At 40.6% G+C, this 19087-nt stretch overlaps 2 protein-coding genes across 2 annotated transcripts; one reads left to right on the forward strand and one right to left on the reverse strand.

Moving 5' to 3' along the window:
* The first annotated feature begins 432 nt into the window (after positions 1 to 432).
* ndor1 (NADPH dependent diflavin oxidoreductase 1) lies at positions 433 to 12518 on the forward strand. Its single transcript, XM_054612766.1, has 15 exons — positions 433 to 515; positions 1661 to 1800; positions 1990 to 2067; positions 2349 to 2446; positions 2520 to 2618; positions 3256 to 3357; positions 3459 to 3662; positions 5286 to 5413; positions 7169 to 7380; positions 7685 to 7792; positions 7949 to 8063; positions 9687 to 9833; positions 9943 to 10061; positions 10500 to 10594; positions 12369 to 12518. The coding sequence occupies exons 2-15, from the start codon at positions 1666 to 1668 to the stop codon at positions 12511 to 12513; spliced, it is 1785 nt and encodes a 594-aa protein (XP_054468741.1). The 5' UTR covers positions 433 to 515; positions 1661 to 1665; the 3' UTR covers positions 12514 to 12518.
* A 37-nt stretch (positions 12519 to 12555) lies between these two features.
* On the reverse strand, positions 12556 to 17905 carry ntmt1 (N-terminal Xaa-Pro-Lys N-methyltransferase 1). The gene is made up of 4 exons (XM_054612767.1): positions 17816 to 17905; positions 16491 to 16650; positions 14824 to 15076; positions 12556 to 13979 (listed from the first exon to the last, which is right to left on the reverse strand). The coding sequence occupies exons 2-4, from the start codon at positions 16647 to 16649 to the stop codon at positions 13723 to 13725; spliced, it is 669 nt and encodes a 222-aa protein (XP_054468742.1). The 5' UTR covers position 16650; positions 17816 to 17905; the 3' UTR covers positions 12556 to 13722.
* Between the last annotated feature and the right edge of the window lie 1182 nt (positions 17906 to 19087).

Raw genomic sequence — 19087 nt, forward strand, 5'->3', positions numbered from 1 at the left:
GTAAGAATTTCTAATGAATTAATCAAACTTTTGATTAATTCATTAGAAATGAATCAAAAGTTAGGGGCTATAAAAAAAAACTCCCTTTACACTGCCAGTGACAAAGGGTTGAATGTTTGAGGATTTACTGTAGGCCATTCTATTTTTCAATTCATCATTAATTTAGCTCATGGGACAAGTTTGCCTTTAGGGCTTTGTGCCATAAATGTCTTTAGGATTAGGCAACAGACGTTCTTGGTTAGATTTAGGAAAATATCGTGTTTAAAATAAACCCTTTATGGCAGAAAGCCCTAAAGGCATGCTTCTCCCATGTGCATTACTGAGGGTGGATAACCGTAAAATCATTTCATGTAGAAAACACGAATCTCTGATTTTCTGTGTGCGGCTTTAAATGTAGCATCAACACACGAGCCAATCACAACTTAGAACTGTCTTGCCGTAAAGTGATGCGTTGATGTGGAAGTATTTGTTCATTTTATGAGTTTGTAAGGCCAAAGTGGGCGAAGACAGCAGCGGTAAGTATCTTGTGTCATTAGTATTTGGTGATATATGTTATTCATAGAGGGAATAAATAAATAAATGGGAACAAAAATAACCGACCGTATTTCCTCGCCAGCTAAATAGCCTGCTAGCACCGGACGTTAGCCACACAGTCATGTAATGTCAAGTCCAGGGGGCCTGAAGGTAGCATTAACTTAACTAATGTGGAAAATTACGGGAGCCAATAGCAGATATATGAGAACCTCCAAATATAGCCCATGGATTTCTAAGAGAACTACATACAGTTGGAATGTCTATACAAACCAATTTAAGATGATTAGTTTATTAGATTACAGGCATTTGATTCAGGATGATGGAGTTATCAGTTTTTGGACGTTCACAAGGTCCTTGACATCCATTTTCATAAAAACACTGTTATTTTGGGTTTTTTTGATGATTGAGTTGCTTAATTATGATGTCTTAATATGATGGATTCTCTGTCATTTGACTTCTTTAGAAATGCAGACCACTCTTCATATCAGAGATTAATTTGTCTGCACTGGAACCTACATTCTCCTCAGCTTTTTTTCTGTCCTGGCCCCTCAGTGGTGGAATGAACTCCCCACTGACGTCAGGACAGCAGAGTCGCTGCCCATCTTTAGGCGCAGGCTGAAAACTCACCTCTTCAAGAAGTACTACCCGGAGCCTTCCTCGTAGCACTTATTGCATTCGTATTAGTTGTTGCACTTACTGTATTCGTATCAGTTCGCTGCACTTATTGAATTTGTATTTGTTTACTGCACTTATCCTATTCGTAGTAGTTTGTAGCACTTACTATATTCGGATTAGTCTGTTGCAATTATTGTTTTCGTAGTAATTTGCCTCTGCACTATACTTTTGCTCTGGCTTATGCTTTTAGATGCTTGTTTAAGAAAGGAGATGCACTTATGACTTCTGGTGACTAGTAGTTCTCTTGAATACCTATGTTGAATACACTTCCTGTAAGTCGCTTTGGATAAAAGCGTCTGCTAAATGACTGTAATGTAATGTAATGTAATGTGTGTTCCACCTTGTGCTCTGTATGTTTCATTTGTGTTTAACTCCCCCAGTATTCGTTTTACTAGTCCAAGTGCACCTTCTTCTAAAATAACAGAGCATTTTGTGACTCTGTGTCTCTCAGTAATCATGTCAAAGCCCAGTCTGCTGGTCCTGTATGGGAGCCAGACTGGTACGGCCCAGGACACGGCCCAGAGGATTGCACGACAGGCGCTTAAAAGGCAGCTGCAGGTTCGAGTGATGCCTCTGGATAACTACAACGTGGTGAGTGTGTCGGCATCAAGAATAGCAAGTAGAGGGATTTGATTACTGCTCTGACCTGTTCTAGTTACAGAACCAGATCGGGGGATCGGTCTCAGTTCCTGCAGTGGTCTGTGATATTTGTTAAAGCCTACATGATTCACGTGAAAACAGTGTGACCTTGTGTGTGTGTGTGTTTCTCTCATCTTACAGGCCAACTTGATCTCAGAGACTCTGGTTGTTTTTGTGTGCTCCACCACCGGCCAAGGAGAGCCCCCAGACAATATGAAGGTAATAAAAAGAGAACAAAAAGACATACAGTAAGAGTAATTTAGTGTGAATTGTTTCTGAAAGGGGGATTAAAAATCAAAAGATGCATGTTAACATTGATGTGCTTGCCTTGAATATTGACTTGAGGAGTGAATATGTTTTCAATTTAAAATATCTTGTATCAATAGTTTTGTTCTGATCTTATTTATACTAGACCTATTACATTTGTCAAAATACAGAAGAATACATTGAAATTAACCTGTTAATTTATGTTCCGCTGTCCATCTCTACTTTCTTCAAAGATCTTCTGGAGGTTTGTCTTTAAGAAGTCTTTGCCCCTTGGCTCTCTGAGTTGCTTGGACTGCGCTATACTGGGCCTGGGGGACTCTTCCTATCCTAAGTCAGTATTTCAGGTTTACAGTTCTCACAGTGCACATTCACAACGACTCATGGTCAACCACATTCACCCATAGGTTCAATTTTGTGGCCAAGAAGCTTCATAAGCGCCTTCTGCAGCTGGGTGCCAATACGCTGCTGCCTGTTGGGCTGGCAGATGACCAACATGACCTGGGGTAAGAAACAACATGTCTGGATCATCTCACCTCATTAACTGGAGATAAAATAATGCTCACTATCTATTTTTATTACAGTTAGTTCTTATTACTATTTTTTCTTTTTTTTTTTACAACATTTGTATACAATTTCACCCATCAGATATACATTTTTACTTGTGTGAGAACTGGGAAGCCAAAACAACAATGATATTTAAAGAGTAACTAAACCCCCAAAGCACTTTTTTTCTGCTGAAAACCAATGTGTATGTTTTTAAGTATTGGTGTTGATGGATTCAGACCCTAAAGTCTACACAATGTGTAGCAATAGCAGCCTTCTGCTGGTTGAAACACGGCTACTGCAATTTAATTTTGCTGATGGCTGACCTGGAGTGAGTGACACATATGGAGCCAGCTTTCTTCACCACCCTTTTATGTTCTGTAACTGTAGCATGAATTCATGATAGCCAACCCATGCCTAGAGCGTAGGAAAGTACATTTGAATTTCCATCCTAGAATATCTTGAATTTATCAATTTATTAGCAAAGTATAGTGAGTCTGGAACAGTAGGGGAAATGAGGGAATGTTACAAAAGTTCCCAGCTGGAATGGAACCGTGGGGCGTTGCCTTTGCTTACCTCACACTCTGTTTGAAACAGGTCAGACGCTGTGATTGACCCGTGGCTCACTTCGTTTTGGGAGAACGTGTTTGCTCTGTACCCGTCTTTGGCCGATGTGATTCCACTGAGGGAGGATGAACCGTGAGTATCATTTTGTAGTCAAGCCTGTAATTAACTCCTGTTTGGGTTTTGTGTTTGATCCCAGTCAGTGATATGTTTTTTTTCTTTAACTCTTGTGGCAGGCTCCCTCCAACATACACTTTCCACTTCCTGGATGATGTGAAAGAAAAGACGGATGACAGGCTGAGGATTCCCTCCGAACAGACCGTCCCCTCCCAGTCCCATCCCTTTCCTGCCAGACTAGTGTCCAATAGGAGAGTAACGGACATGTCACACTTTCAGGATGTGAGGCACATCGAGTTTGATATCGCAGGATCCAACATTGAGTAAGTCACCCCTTTATGGTAATCTGACAATTATTTATATGAGTTAGCGCCCTGCGCACTTTTATGGGAAAACACACAACAGTAGTCTAACAGGTCAGTCCTGTAACATTTCTGTAACTTTTTAATTTTCATTTATGCCAACATCATAGATGAATAAATGAATATCCAGCAAAACTTGCAGCATGTAGGCCAATTAGAATTTACCTTTTAAGTCATGTTATTCTATGTTTGTGCACTGAAATTATAAGACAGGCAGCAGCATTTGTGTTTTCAACACTTTATCTGTGTTATGCTGCATTTGAGGATTTGAGCATTCAGTTTTTAATGCTATCTGGGCCACAAGCTTTCCTTAGCCGGAGAGATTTTCTCTGAGATAAATTCTTCCCAGGTAGTTGAGAAATCAAGGGGGTTTAGTTGTCTTTAATTGTTTCTTCTAATTATTTCTTACATAATACATGATTTAATTTGATGTCTTTGTAAAGATTTTCAAATGTGCTCTACAGATTTCATTTTTGAAATGGGTAATGCTTTTTTTGTGTTGAAGTTGTTGCAAATATCCCATAATTGATTAGTTAAAATTTAAATTTCATGTAGGAATTATTTTGTTTTTTGATCCTAATTATACATTTTATTTTTGTTTCTAATTGCATAAAACATATTGCAGAAGGCTGGTTGTTTGGTTGACAATGTTTTTTTATTTTTCTCAGGTCTTTGCTGATGGTCTTGTATTCTAGAAAGTATTTAGCCCTTTTATAGACTTCTGTTTTTGATTTATATGGTCCGCTTTAATAGCTGTGTTATGGAATATCATATTTATATCATCAGTGGCCTCCCTCTTTCTGTCTCTCTATCTCATTTCAGTTTCAATCTGCTTTATTGTTATGACAAATCAAGAAATCTGTGTTGCCAAAGCGTAGGAAAAAATTATAATAATACATAATAATAATGAAAGTAAGTATAGCATAACTATGACATCAATGAATATAATTAACATGTACTGTACTTGTCCCTCAATATAGTAATGTGTGGATACATGTTACATATGTATTATCTGCTCGTCCCGCAACCACAAGGTTGGTGGTTCGAACCCCTCTACAGGCCACATGCCGAGGTGTCCTTGAGCGAGACACCTAACCCCAAGTTGCTCCCCGGGCGCTTCATTGCAGCCCACTGCTCCTCCGGGATGGGTCAAATGCAGAGAATTGTAATTTCCCCATTGTGGGACTAATAAAGGCTTAATTATTATGCTTGGGTAAAGCTTTTTTGAAATGGAAATGTATTTTACTCTTATGTCTTCATATTTGGGACATTTACATTAGAAATGTGTTTCTAATTCAATGTCCTGGTGGCAGTGTGTACCAACACGTTCCACTCTTGGTCTCCACAATGTTAAATGGCGACCTCTGATACTTGTATATCTCTCACCCTCTCTCCCTCTCTGTTATTCATCTTTACAGGGTCAGGTATGGTATCTGACATTAAAGCAAAGTGACATAAATGATTATATTAATGCTGAGTCCAATATGTTCAACTTCTCTTGTTTGCTGATTATTGCTGGCCCTACAGCACATTTGTAACTCTGCAACAGCTGCACTGAACATTGGTTGTGGTTTTGCTGTGTAGGTTTGCTGCTGGTGATGTGGTGATGATGCGTCCATGTAACACTCCAGAGGACGTACAGCAATTCTGTCAACTACTGAGATTAGATCCAGATGCCAGGTTCACTCTCAGGGCCACAGACAACAGTGCAGGTAGGTGGGGGATTTTCTTACTCTGTGCATTATCCATAACTAAGAAATCAAGAAAGCCAAACACCCGAACATGCAGGCCTACAGATGACCTTAGATATGAGAGTATATACTAGTTCCAGAAGTGTCATTTCACCTAATAACTGCTCCATCATTGTCACCCCTGTAACCTGCTTTTGAGTCTGGTATTTAATAGGAAGTAGGTGAATAAACTTCATGAAATAATCATACACATGCTAGAAATGTATAGATTAACCTATCATGTGTGAAATTGTTAAAACTCAACTTCATTACTTTTCCATTGTAGATTCTTAATGTGTTTCAAAATGTTTTTCATAATTCCACTTTTCATGACTTTGAATCACTCCCTGCTCCTCAGCTGTTTGCATGTTGCCCAGCCTGCTCACTATGCTGCCAGATATATTTCTAAAGGTGCTATTGACATGAAATTTTCACCAGATGTCGGTAACAACCCAAGTAATCCATACATACAGAGAAAACCAAACAAATAAGTTCAGAAATTAAGTTTTGTGTAATAAAATGGAATGACACAGGGAAAAAGTATTGAACACGCTTACTGAAATTTATTTAATACTTCGTACAAAAGCCTTGGTTGGTAATGACAGCTTCAAGACGCCTCCTGTATGGAGAGTTGCATGCATTGCTCAGGTGTGATTTTGGCCCATTCTTCCACACAAACAGTCTTCAAATCTTGAAGGGTTCTTCTATGAACTCTGATCTTCAGTTCTTTCCATAGATTTTCTATTGGATTCAAGTCAGGTGATTGGCTGGGCCATTCTAGCAGCTTTATTTTCTTTCTCTGAAACCAATTGAGAGTTTCATTGGCTGTGTGTTTGGGATCATTGTCTTGCTGAAATGTCCACACCTCGTTTCATCTTCATCATCCTGGTAGATGGCAGCAGATACATTTTTCCATTCATCCTTCCTTCAATTATATGAAGTTTGCCAGTGTCGTATGCTGAAAAACAGCCCCACACCATGATGTTCCCACCTCCAAACTTCACTGTTGGTATGGTGTTTTTGGGGTGATGTGCAGTGCCATTTGACCTCCAAACATGGTGTGTATTATGGCATCCAAAGAGTTCAATTTTGGTCTCATCTGACCAGACTATATTCTCCCAGTATTTCACAGGCTTGTCTAAATGTTGTGCAGCAAACTTTAAACGAGCTTCAACATGCTTTTTCTTCAGCAATGGAGTCTTGCGAGGTGAGCGTGCATACAGGCCACGGCGGTTGAGTGCATTACTTATTGTTTTCTTTGAAACAATTGCACCTGCTAATTCCAGGTCTTTCTGAAGTGGTCCTTGGCTCTTGGACAACTCTTCTGATAATTCTTTTCACTCCTCTGTCAGAAATCTTGCGAGGAGCACCTGGTCGTGGCCGGTTTATGGTGAAATGATGTTCTTTCCACTTCCGGATTATGGCCCCAACAGTGCTCACTGGAACATTCAGAAGTTTAGAAATCCTTCTGTAACCAATGCCATCAGTATGTTTTGCAACAATAAGGTTGCGCAGCTCTTGAGAGAGCTCTTTGCTTTTACCCATCATGAGATGTTTCTCGTGTGACACCTATTTATAGGCCATCAGTTGGGACTGAACCAGCTGACGTGTTCAATACTTATTTAAAGATACGGATTTGTGCAGCTTTAAAGCAGAATTGCCACTTCAAAGAGACATTATGACGTAGCCTTATCAGACCTTTGGTGGTTAAATGACCATGAACCCCTGTCTTCTCAGTTCAAGCCAGGCTTCCTCAGCCGTGTACTGTTCGCCACCTGGTGAAGAGCTACCTGGACATCGCCGCCGTACCTCGCCGCTCCTTCTTTGAGCTGCTGTCCACCTTTGCCACCAACGAGTTGGAGCAGCAGAAGCTGGTCGAGTTCAGCTCGGCGGCAGGCCAGGAAGAGCTGCACAGCTACTGCAACCGGCCCCGACGCACGGCGCTGGAGGTGACGGGTCAGGGTTAGGGTCGGTGCTGGGCTGTTAGCTGGGAGTTCAGTCTTGAATGATATCAGACTGTGTGCCTTTGATTTAGCTTTTTACTTATAATAAAGTCTTCTAGCATGTTTTTAATGACTTTAATTGCATATGTTTTTGTTTGTAGAAAATTGGGCAATCTTGCTGGAAATAGATATTCAAAGTGTGGCTTTTAGCACATTCATTTGATCATTGCTATCTGCACCCCTGTCTTTTATGTTCAAATCATGCACATAAAGGCTTTAACATTTTAAACATGTGCTCTTGCTGCTGCAGGTCTTGGCAGATTTCCCCCATACTACAGCAGATATCAAAGTAGACCATCTCCTAGATCTATTCGCTGAGATCCAGCCTCGTTCATTCTCCATCGCCTCCTCTCTCCAGGTAGCTCCTCCTTCATGACAACTATTTAACTGCTATGAAAAGATCAGCTGTGTTTCACCTGGATGCCTCAGGCAAAGCGGTAAACGAAATTCATTGAGCGGTAAAGACACAAAGTGAAATGTTGACTTATTCTAGAAAAGCCTTCTCTCCACACAGGCTCACCCACACAGGCTTCAGATCCTGGTAGCTGTGGTTCATTACAAAACCAAGATGTATAAACCAAGAAGAGGCCTCTGCTCCACCTGGTTAGCCTCCCTGGACCCTGCACAAGGTCTCTCACCACGTTTAACAAGTGTTTAGATCTCCTCCACAGAGATTACTTCATTCTGATTGGCTGGATGTTGGGGGTTCATTTCAGACATACATACATACTGTTAGTATTATACAGCTTTTCCTACTTTTTGAAATGGATGTGTCAACACATATGGCCTATGCAAAAACACAGATCCATTCTTAAGTGGCACATACCAGTGACATACGAGAATGTCTCAGGGTACAAACAAAAATCTACATTTACTGTAATTAATTACTGCTACAGTACTACAAAACATCAGTCGACTAGTCTTAGTTGATAACAAATAAGTGAAAGGGTATCGCTTATAAATTCAGTCAAAACACATTAAGGGGGTAACAAAATATTTACTTCTAGAATAGCTCAAATGGAAAATGAACCATAATGAACATTCAATCTCACTTATTTACTGCACACACTCACACTTATTTGCTCGTTTGTAGTTTTAAGGTCCCATGGTATGTATCCAGGGTCAACACATTCAAATATTATCAACACTGAAGAAGTATTCTAAAGATATCCTTGTTTCAAACAATATGACTGAATCGTTTATCTTGATTGCCAAATGTCCCAAAACCAAACGAACACAGTTTTTCTGACCATAGAAGCATTTACGCAGAGGCTTTGAGAGTGAAACAAGCATTGTACCAAATCATCTTATATAAGAAGTGGTCCAAAAGCCATGTGGCTAAGAACAAAGAGTCTGTGGCAAAGCACAAATAAAGAGAAGCTGTGACAATCGGTGTCTCCACACACTTGAGAAACACTTACTCCAAAATGAAAACACATCATTCAGATTCAGACCACATCATGAACATCTGTGTAGAACCCGGGATCGAGCTGGTGCCTCCAACAAATACCTTTCTCACTGACTTATTCAAATGTATTACCTCTACTTCTATGACGTGTAGTGGGAGCAAATAATCTGATGTGAAAATCAGAGAAGAGATGAGGAGTTTGGGAACAAAAAATGTAACTGACCCATGTTGGTCTTTTAAAAAAGCTGACTTTTCAGAATGAAACGGATCACTTTTGCAGATGTTCATTTTAAAAGCCGACCAGGAAAGTCAGGGATTTGACCTCTTTAGCAAGTGGAACACTTTCTTATGTGAAAAATGTATGCTGGAAGTGTTTGCATTATTTCTTTTAAATGTCAAAGCTAAGAGCAGTAGAGTGGCGATATGGCTGTTCTGAGCATTAGTGCTGTGGAAATGTACATTATACAGAATTTATCAAGACAACAGGTAAATCTGGTGATAGACGGTATCAACAAGATCAGATAACAGGGAGAAAATATGATCAAATATATTCACAAAAAAATGGGAATTTAGGAGTCAAGTCACATCTCTAAGCCAGTTTTAAACAAACACTTTATTATCCTCGGTTGCAAAGAAAACAAACACTTCTATTTTAGAATTCCTATTTTTATTTTTTGCGACTGTGTGCCAACTAAATACTGTAAACGTCACCAAGTCCTACAGTTTAAAAAGAACATCACATAACTTAGAGAATACGTTCCCCCTGATGCAAAAAACAATGTTTTTGATTACCTGCATTACATTACAATGAATACTTTTTGTATCTTTTTGAACTGTGTTGCAGGGGAGGTGTATGTGCCTCAGTGGGTGAAGAAGGGAACTCTGAAGTTCCCCAAAGAGAAAGACACTCCTGTGATAATGGTTGGACCTGGAACAGGAGTGGCGCCCTTCAGGTCGGCTTTACAAGAAAGGATGGCTGAGGGGAAAAAAGGTGAGACCTTTACCTTTCTGACTGTCTCTCTCTTATTTTTCTACTATTACTACACATCATTTCACAGCTCTGACATGACATACGTCCTCCTTGTCTTCCTGCTGTTTAGCCAACGTCCTGTTCTTTGGCTGTCGCTCTGAGTCCAAAGACTTCTACTTTAGGTCAGAGTGGGAGGAGATGATGAAGACTGGACATCTGAACCTCTTCACTGCCTTCTCAAGAGACCAGGTCAGACAAAATCACTCAAAGCACATGTGAATGATCTCAGGAAAGGACTGAAAGGTTAACAGCGTACACAGACCGTCTGTCTTCTACAGAACCTTTATTTTAGTGGGTTGTCCATCCATCCGTCCGCTCCATTCTTGTTAACACTTTATCTCAGGAAGGCCTAGGGGAGGTTTTTCAAATTTGGCACAAACGTCCACTTGAACTGAATATATAATTTGGGAAAGAACGCTGCTAGTCTGCCGTACTCCACCTGAACTCTGTATGAGGTAAAACAAGAGGAAAGTGGAATGGTATTTAAAGGAAACACCCAACCTGAAGTTTTTGCCACCACTTACAGTGGTATACTTACGTTTCCTTGATATATTCTTTTTCATTCTCCTAAGACTTGTGTGTGTATATTTGTGACCAATAAGGAAACTGAGTGTTTTTGTATTTCAGGAGGACAAGGTGTATGTGCAGGACCGTGTGAGGGAGCACGCTGAGCTTCTGTGGGACTTGATTGCCAATAGAAGTGCCTGCTTTTACATCGCTGGGTGAGTACAAGGCACCAAAACTATCTCTCCTTTGTACACAATCTTTCAAATCTGTCTTAAAACAATGGTCTGGTGCCCATATAAACATTGATCATTCCTCATATTCATACTGACCATTAAGAGGTCCATTTCTAAAGAGCTTCCAGGGGAACAGTTAGTGGACGAAATCCAGTGTTTATTCAATGCAAGAATACATTCCAATGTTCATCTAAAGCTGATATGAGTCTTCAGCGGTCTGAGTTAGACAAATCAAGTGGTTATCTTCCAAAGTTACAGCCTTTTTTTTTTTTTTTTTTTTTTTTGATATCCACTGACCATCCACTGAGACTTGATTCTGAAACTCCAGGCACTCTAGACCTGCTGAAACAACATAAGAAAGCATTTGAGATTTATTTTCAGTTGGCAATTATTTTTTGGGACAAAAAGACCTTTCTCAGTCAGAGGTGAGGGAGTGCTGCTCCCTGTGCTTCCCCCTTTACACTGCTGTCGTCCAGCTATCATTAAGTTTAATCCTGGACTTCTGGTTTCGTAAGGGTTGGCTTACCTCACGAGGGCATGGTATAAATCGAAAGTACGCCACAGTTTCCAAATAATTGGAGATCCTCCTTGTCGCACTGGCTCTGCAGTGTCAAGTCTGTGGCCAGCGTCAGGCAGGTGTCAGGACAGTGGCACTTGTTCGGCACATGTCGAGAAGTCGCTGAGTGGGCGGGGCACATTTCCTGATAACACTGTTTGCTGTCACGACAAGTCAGCTGCCATAAATTGTTTTTAGGATTTTAGTTGAGTGACAGGGAAGCTGTTTTTCTGGATAAAATACACTAAAACGTTTACATTTCTCAACCCATTCCAATGAAACCATAAAAATAAACAAAGTAAGCAATAGAACTTTTTACTGTGGAGCACATAGTTTCAACATGAACCTTCCAAGTGAATGTCAATACCTGAATTCATAGATATATGGATGGATAGATAGCTTATAAAATACAAATTAAAAAAATAACAATAGAAACTATACAAGAGTAATTTAGTTTGAAGATGAAAGTATTAATAGATAATATATAAATAACCTTATTGCAGAGTACTGTATACAAAGCATTATATATTGTATTTCTATTTATCATCCTATTTATGCTATTGTTATATTTATGAAGATTATTATTATTCAATTGTATTATACTGCTATTTATACAACATAAACAATTTATCTTTTGTTAACAACTACATTTACATCTACTACATTTCATTTTATAACATTACACTTGTATTTCTAATGTACTTGCCTGTATTTTTTATTTCAATGTACTTTGAGGAGACTTAGTCTCAGCACTGGAATTATTTTTCCACCACGTAAACCTGAATACACCGTCCTCTCTCGAGTGTCCGCACAATTATTGAGATTAAAATTAACTGGAAAATAAAGTTTTTACACGTAGATCTTAAAACCCTTAAATAGTTATCTAGCTAACTAGTTAGCCAGCTAACTAGTTAGCTAGTCAACTAGTTAGTCCGTTCGTTAGTTTGCTAGCTAGCTTGCTAATCCCACTATGCTTTAATGCTACACTGGTTACATCATCTAGTGATAGCAATGTGCTTTCCTACGCTTTGACAAGAGTTAGCTCTCTACAACAGTTGTAATGACAACGATACACACAAAAATGGCCGCCGCTCCGACCATCCTGCTACAAGTGTCCGTTCTACTCCTATTCTAATTCTATGGTACAAACATTGAGTGGCTGTGAATATACAGTGTTGCCTTTGTTTTTGTTCTATGCAGTAATGCTAAGCAGATGCCAACCAGTGTGTGCGACGCTCTGAAAGAGGTGTTCCAGCAAGAGGGAGACATGTCCTCTGAGGACGCCTCGCAGATGCTGGCAACCATGGAGAGGACAGGCCAGTTCCAGAGTGAGACCTGGTCCTGATCACATGACCTAAATCCACTACTCCAGAGTTCATGTTCAGCTGCTGCTACCATGTTGACTGCATGATACAATCACTGATTTGGAATGAAATTGAATTCTTCCATCAGTCAACATCAGCATATCCAAGCGTGGAAGTTCACTCTAGACCTTTTGACATTACCCCAGCAGTGCACGGTAGAAGAGTCATTCCCAAAGACTGGGTGGAGACGACGCACTCCTGTTAGCTTGTCACCAGCTAACCAGGGAACTGTCCAGCTGAGATCATTTTGTTCCAACATCAACATGGTAAAAATGAGTGAAGCCCACTGTTTCAACACCTTGGTTCAGAAATCAAAATCTCTCTCTCCATCGTCTGCTGTCTGTCTCCTCTCTCTCTCCATAATCTGATATGTGTCTGTCTCTCTCTCCATCGTCTGTCTGTCTGTCTCTGTCTCTCCTCTCTGAAGGAGTATAATGGCCCTTATGAACAGAGCCGTTACATCTCTGGTTATAGAAAGAGCAGTGTACAGTCAGGTAGAAGCGTTTCATTTTCCATTTAATCAACATTTCTCAGAACCCCAAAAAGTTGATTAAGACATCCCTCATTAAAAAATGATAAATACAGCCACAAAGTCTGTGTTAACACATTCATCTGCAAACTTGTCTTTATACGCTGTAAAATGTCCATAAAACATCTCCATGATATTGGAATTGGGCCTTTGTAAGAATAGATTGCTTGATGATGCTCCGCTTCTGAAACGCTTCCAGTAGCATTAGAACCAGGATGTGATGCAGCTGAATCCAGTGAACATTAGATCCAGTGACGCAGCAGTTTGTAGTCTGGTGATGACACAGCTCTAGAACAGTGACTTCTCCATTCCCAAACACAGTGCATCCAATTTCTATTGGCTGACTGCATATCCACACAGCCAAAGATGAACCTGGACCTGCAATCCCGCTGGACTTCACACTGACACAGCAAACGCATGCTTGAATTTGGCCGTCTTGCACTGGAGATGAAGCAACTAAGACAGAAGTGTAACACAGCCGTACCTTTAGACCTGGTGGCCCAGAAAATATGACTCAGGAATTAGCACAGAGCAGAAGACTGAAGTAAGGAGTTAACTGGCACTGCGGATCACTTCACAGATAATAAATGGATTGCTGACTAGAAAACACGTTAGAAATACTGTGTATACTCTTAACTGTTCCGTGGAGGAGGGAAGGCTCCTATCTGAGAGCCAACATGTGGACTTGGTAGATCTCCTTTGGGAAGTTAGTTTGTTGCTCTTCGTGGAGGATGCGGAGGCCTGCTCTGCCCACCAGACTATGAACTATTTCCAGATCGCGGCAGACGCTGCTGTCCACCTCGTCAGGGACCACGCCCTCATACGACACATTGTCCTTGATGATGATGAGGCCGTTGGGCCGCAGGGCTTTCTGGCAACGCCGCAGGAACTCCACCAGGTGGGCGTCTGTTAGGTGACCTGAAGAAGGGATCAATCAGGAGGGAAAATGTTGAATTAATTGTCCAAAGACCCCTGATTGAGCAAGAATAATGCAAAGATACGTAGGTGATATGGCTTCCTTCTTAATTTATTTTAGGACATTTCTATCACCCAGAAATGTGCTCAACAAGGTTGACGTCCATTCAGGTCACTCAGGGCCATCAACGGGTGCTCGATTGGCCACATGGGGCAGTAATACTGACCACAGTCTAACAGTATATACTTTAGCTCAATATGAAATATAACCTGTCCTTTTGGGCTCCTACAGTAGGTACTCTGATCCTCCTCCTGTCCTAAAGTCATGATGAACTGAAAAAATGTCTATCTTACCGGTTGAAGTGTTCCCCTTTTTAACAATATATGAAAAACATTACAAAAGAAATACTTCAGCAATTAACAACCAATTTCTTCCAAAAATATCATGTCATCAATCTGCAACTTCAAAGGAGGTGTGTGTGGCGCCACAGTCATCCGTAGCTCCGTGTCACACTATGAGCCCGTCCACGTCTAAGCAGTCCAATCAAATGCAAAGGATTTGATATAAATTCTTCTTATAAATGTGCACCGCTCAGATATTCAGTTTCACTGGAGAACAGTGTGTTATTTGGTTGGGTTGGTTAGGTGATGAGGAATGACACTGATAAGAATAGGGAAGGAATAGCAGTGTAAGCCAATCAGAGACGGAGTAGGGCAGGACATGCCTTTGCCATCCTTGGAAAAAATATCGCCACAGGGTGAAGTAGACTCCCGACACGACAGTAAATGTGTTGTGCCTGTTATCACAGAGGACTGCCACCATTGCCTACCGATGTGCCAGACTCACCAATGACCCACTGGATCCAGATGACATCATAGCGTCCACTCTCCGGTACAAGGTCCTGCAGGCCGCTGCAGAGGTACTTCCCAACTCTCTTGCCCTCCTCTCCCAGGTACGTCTTGGCTTTGTCCAGGAACTCCTGCGTCACGTCCACTAGGTCTACAGTCTTGAACAGAGGCAGCAGCAGACGTTTGGTGATTCTGCCGATCCCTGCTCCACAGTCCAGAGCGCAGCCCGTGCCCGTCTTTCCTTCCCCTTCCTTTGTCGGTAAAAATACACAAGAGGTCGCTAGTGAGTAAAAAAGCTTGTGGCACATGGGCGCGCTGTGGCACAATGGTGGTTCAAACCCCTCTACCGGCCACATGCCGAGGTGTCCTTGAGCAAGACACCTAACCCCAAGTTGCTCCCCGGGCGCTTCATTGCAGCCCACTGCTCCTCCGGGATGGGTCAAATGCAGAGAAATAATTTCCCCATTGTGGGACTAATAAAGGCTTAATTATTAATTATTATTATTATAAGCTGCGACACAAGCTGCTCCTGTCAGGGTGAAAAGCCTCCGAAACAGCAGTCCAAAGTTCCAGACTGCGACCAAAATGGCCGGACAGGCACCATTTTTTTGTGAGTCTGCCAGTTACAATTCACAAGCTCACTTTCATGAGAGTGCATGCAGATCATTATGGATCATCATATAGTCATCATCTATTCCATCCCTGTCTCAAAAGTCTTGACCAGTGAGCGTGGAGCGGTTATGAGGGAATAGGGAGGGACGACGTCATGCTCGACACAGCCCTGGATTTATCCATCCATCATCTTTTTTTTTACCGCTAATCCTGTTCAAGGTAGCGAGGGCGGCTGGAGCTGATCCCAGCTGACACCCTGTACAGGTCGCCTGACATATAGACAGACAACCATCCACACCTACATCCACATCCAATTTTAGAGTCATCAATTAACCTAAGCTGGAGAGAACCCACGCTGACACGGGGAGAACATGCAAACTCCGGGCCCGGGGCATGCTGTGAGGCCACAGTGCTATCTACCACACCACCGTGCAGCCCAGCCCTGTATTGAGTTGTTCAATTATTATATTGTATTATTATTATTATTGATGCAGTAGGTAACTATGTAAGATGCATTTTAATGTTGTAGCTGAGTTCATTTTATTAATTTGTATACTGTTTGGTGGTTTAATTTACTTTATAACAATGCATTGCATTCATATACTCAAGTAAAAAAAGTACAACATTTCCCTCTGAAGTGTAGTGGATTAGAAAGTAGCCTCACAATTAAAATGTACTTAGTAACTTTCCACAACAGATTAATACGAATGTTGGGCATATTGTTGTCTTGACATTTGAATATGATAACGTGGTGTTTCATCTGTTGTTTCTCTGCTGGTCTGTACCACTTCAGCAGTAACCACCTTGAAGTTTATCTGAAATCAAGAATATGAAGAGTTGATTTGCTGCACACTTCTTGGACGTCAAAAGGCCAGTGAAGCCATAGTTCATGAGTGTTCAAGCCAAAATTGAGTTGCAGGTTTTTCAATTTGGTCCAGTCAGTTCTTAAATCAAACTTCAGAGACACTGACCTGACAGACGCATACTGCATGTTTAACTGCAGCAATTAGTTTCATTCGAATTGGTAAATCGACTAAAAAAAAAGTTTCTTACACCAAGGAACTTCTGCAGGAAAGCCTTGGATCCATTGATGTCGATGCTGGAGATGCTGCCGTAGCCTCCCAGCATGCCATCCACTGTGGGGGGGACCTCCCTCCAGTAGACCTCTGCATTGGAGTAGAAGCTTGTCTCACCATCTGCTATGTCACCCATCCTGTCATAGTACACAGATAACACGGGTCACTCGGAGACAAATGAACACTAACTACTATTTTTTCTGGGATAAAAATAGGGTCAAAGGCTTCTTGAGCTAAAAATATGAATAGTGTTTTTCTCCTGAACAGTCTGCTGCCTTACCTGCATTATATTACTCTCCGTTTAATTACTATTCTTTGTACATTGTAGCATCTTTTCATCATATTTCATGTATGTAAAGCCCACAGTCTAATTATATATATATATATATATATATATATATATATATATATATATATATATAATATTATATATATATATATTATATATATATATATATATATAATATATATATATATATTATATATATATATATATATATATATATATATATATATATATATATATATATATATATATATATATATATATATATATATATATATGGCTTTCAAAATAATGACGTTCAGATATCTGCTCGGCATGTGGGACCAGCACACACACACGTACACAAACTCCAGCCAAATGTGGCTACACTCGACTGTTCAGCTGTCACTACTCATCTTGTGACCTGGACAGAGTGCATACTTGTGCTCTGAGGCTCTCACCGATATGAGTGAGAGCAGCACAATGTATGGGACTGAAGCTGGACGACACACCAGCCGAGTGTAGAATCATCAAAGATACTAATTAATTAACCTGATTATATATCTATACAACACCACATATCAGCCCATTAACACACCATATGTCATTAGTATGACATAATTCAGAAGCTAACACGACTCTATGAGCACTGACGCTGCTCAGTAATGACGTAGCAGCGGCTGCTGTTACAGCTCGAGCTGGGAGCCGACGTCATGACCACTTGCACGTGGAAAGGGAAAGTTGTAAATAGAGCGGAACCTTTAAAATAAGACATTTAACTCATTAGTAAAAGCTATTCGTTAATTATAACACACCTATAGCCATCTTATTATCATTATGAAATGATAATACTTTGGGTTTTAAATGAAGTTTCATATTGTTCGTTACAATGTAACGTTAAGTGACACCAATACGGCCCAGCACGTGCTAACTTAGATGTTGTAGTTTTAGCCAAGTAGCTAGCTAGCCGGTGACAGCTCTGTTTCCAGGGCAACAGACTAAACTTTCTAAAAGCCATTCTTCATAACAAAGCTTACCTCGTCTTGTGTCAGCGGCAGCTCCCTCACCCTCCTCTTCCTCTCACCAGCCCGGTCCGGTCAGTGTTTCACTTCTCTATTTGAGGCTCGGCACCGCGGCAGTGTGAACACGCAGCACGTCATTTCCTTATTTGGTTCCCGAGAGAAGACGTGACACCAGCGCCCCTTCTGGCGGACTTCACTCATGTCGGTACCATATACACAACTTCAGAGAATTGATGGTCTATAAATTACATTTTAATGTGTTTTAAAGGTAATTGTAAGAGCTAGTATGTGATCAAAGGTATATTCAAATATTTACATTCAAGTCATTGGCACTTCACTTTTGCCAATTAAAACTCATACACAGGGTTTAAGGAATGGGAAAGAGAAATACTGACATAGTGAGTCGAAGTCCTCTTATGACTAATTCCAGTTTGTAAGCCAAAGAAAAATGTATGGGTTCATTTGCTTGGAAAAAAGGTGCACGGAGAGAGAAAGCCCACTTGTAATATTAAGATTATTATTCTTATTATCTATTTTATTCCTTTTTTCCCCCGTGTGACAAATTGGGACTATTATCTAAATTTCGTTGTGCAACACTGTCGTACATTGACAAATAAAAACCTTGTTACCTTGTAACATTTCACTCTTCAGGCTGACATTATTCAGGTGCAAATAATCAAAAGAATGATGTCTCATTTCTTTTTAGCAGCTTGGTTTTCAGGTTCCTAAAATTGTTAATACCAGCTCACTGCCATACCGTCATTGTTTACTGTGACACTAGAACAGACCAGAGTCATAATTATTTTTTTAAGTAACACCTTTGATTCTCCTTCTATGAGGAGTCACCATGTCTGTGGGGAGGAGGCCCCAGCGGTGGGAGACAAATGTTGAAATGCTCTATAGCAGGTTAAACTCATGGAGCCTTTTGCAGACTGTCATTACAAAGAGCTGTAGTGCAGCATATAAAGCACAGGGGGGCAGTGCAGTATAGAGCCATGGATGATCCACTTGTGAATTATCCCGCTTTGAGAACTCTTTGTCAGAGCATTTTTCTCTCATATTAAGTCTGTGCCCCGTACCCTCAGTGACTGTGGAACTGTAATCTGTATATGTGCATTCCCCAAATAGTGATTTACTCTTATTGATTATTCACATTAAATTAGTATTAACAAGTGTTAATTCATCCCTTCATGTGCTCCGACTCTGTAAATACAGAGGGTCGTTATTAGACACTTTACTGAATACACTACGTTTTGTTCAATTCAATGACTATGTCAGTGACTATGT

This window comes from Anoplopoma fimbria, chromosome 14 (genome assembly GCF_027596085.1).
Source record: "Anoplopoma fimbria isolate UVic2021 breed Golden Eagle Sablefish chromosome 14, Afim_UVic_2022, whole genome shotgun sequence".
NCBI classification, from domain to species: domain Eukaryota; kingdom Metazoa; phylum Chordata; class Actinopteri; order Perciformes; family Anoplopomatidae; genus Anoplopoma; species Anoplopoma fimbria.

What these genes read in the sequence shown, in the direction of transcription:
- ndor1 (XM_054612766.1), top strand. Translation starts at nt 1,666, where the DNA reads ATGTCAAAGCCCAGTCTGCTGGTCCTGTATGGGAGCCAGACTGGTACG. An exon ending in GGGGACTCTTCCTATCCTAA is followed by an intron (nt 2,447 to 2,519) that starts GTCAGTATTTCA and finishes ATTCACCCATAG; the next exon opens with GTTCAATTTTGTGGCCAAGA. An exon ending in GGCCACAGACAACAGTGCAG is followed by an intron (nt 5,414 to 7,168) that starts GTAGGTGGGGGA and finishes CTGTCTTCTCAG; the next exon opens with TTCAAGCCAGGCTTCCTCAG.
- ntmt1 (XM_054612767.1), bottom strand. Translation starts at nt 16,649, where the DNA reads ATGGGTGACATAGCAGATGGTGAGACAAGCTTCTACTCCAATGCAGAG. An exon ending in TCCTGCAGAAGTTCCTTGGT is followed by an intron (nt 15,077 to 16,490) that starts GTAAGAAACTTT and finishes TTACCGACAAAG; the next exon opens with GAAGGGGAAGGAAAGACGGG. An exon ending in CTGGATCCAGTGGGTCATTG is followed by an intron (nt 13,980 to 14,823) that starts GTGAGTCTGGCA and finishes TCCCTTCTTCAG; the next exon opens with GTCACCTAACAGACGCCCAC.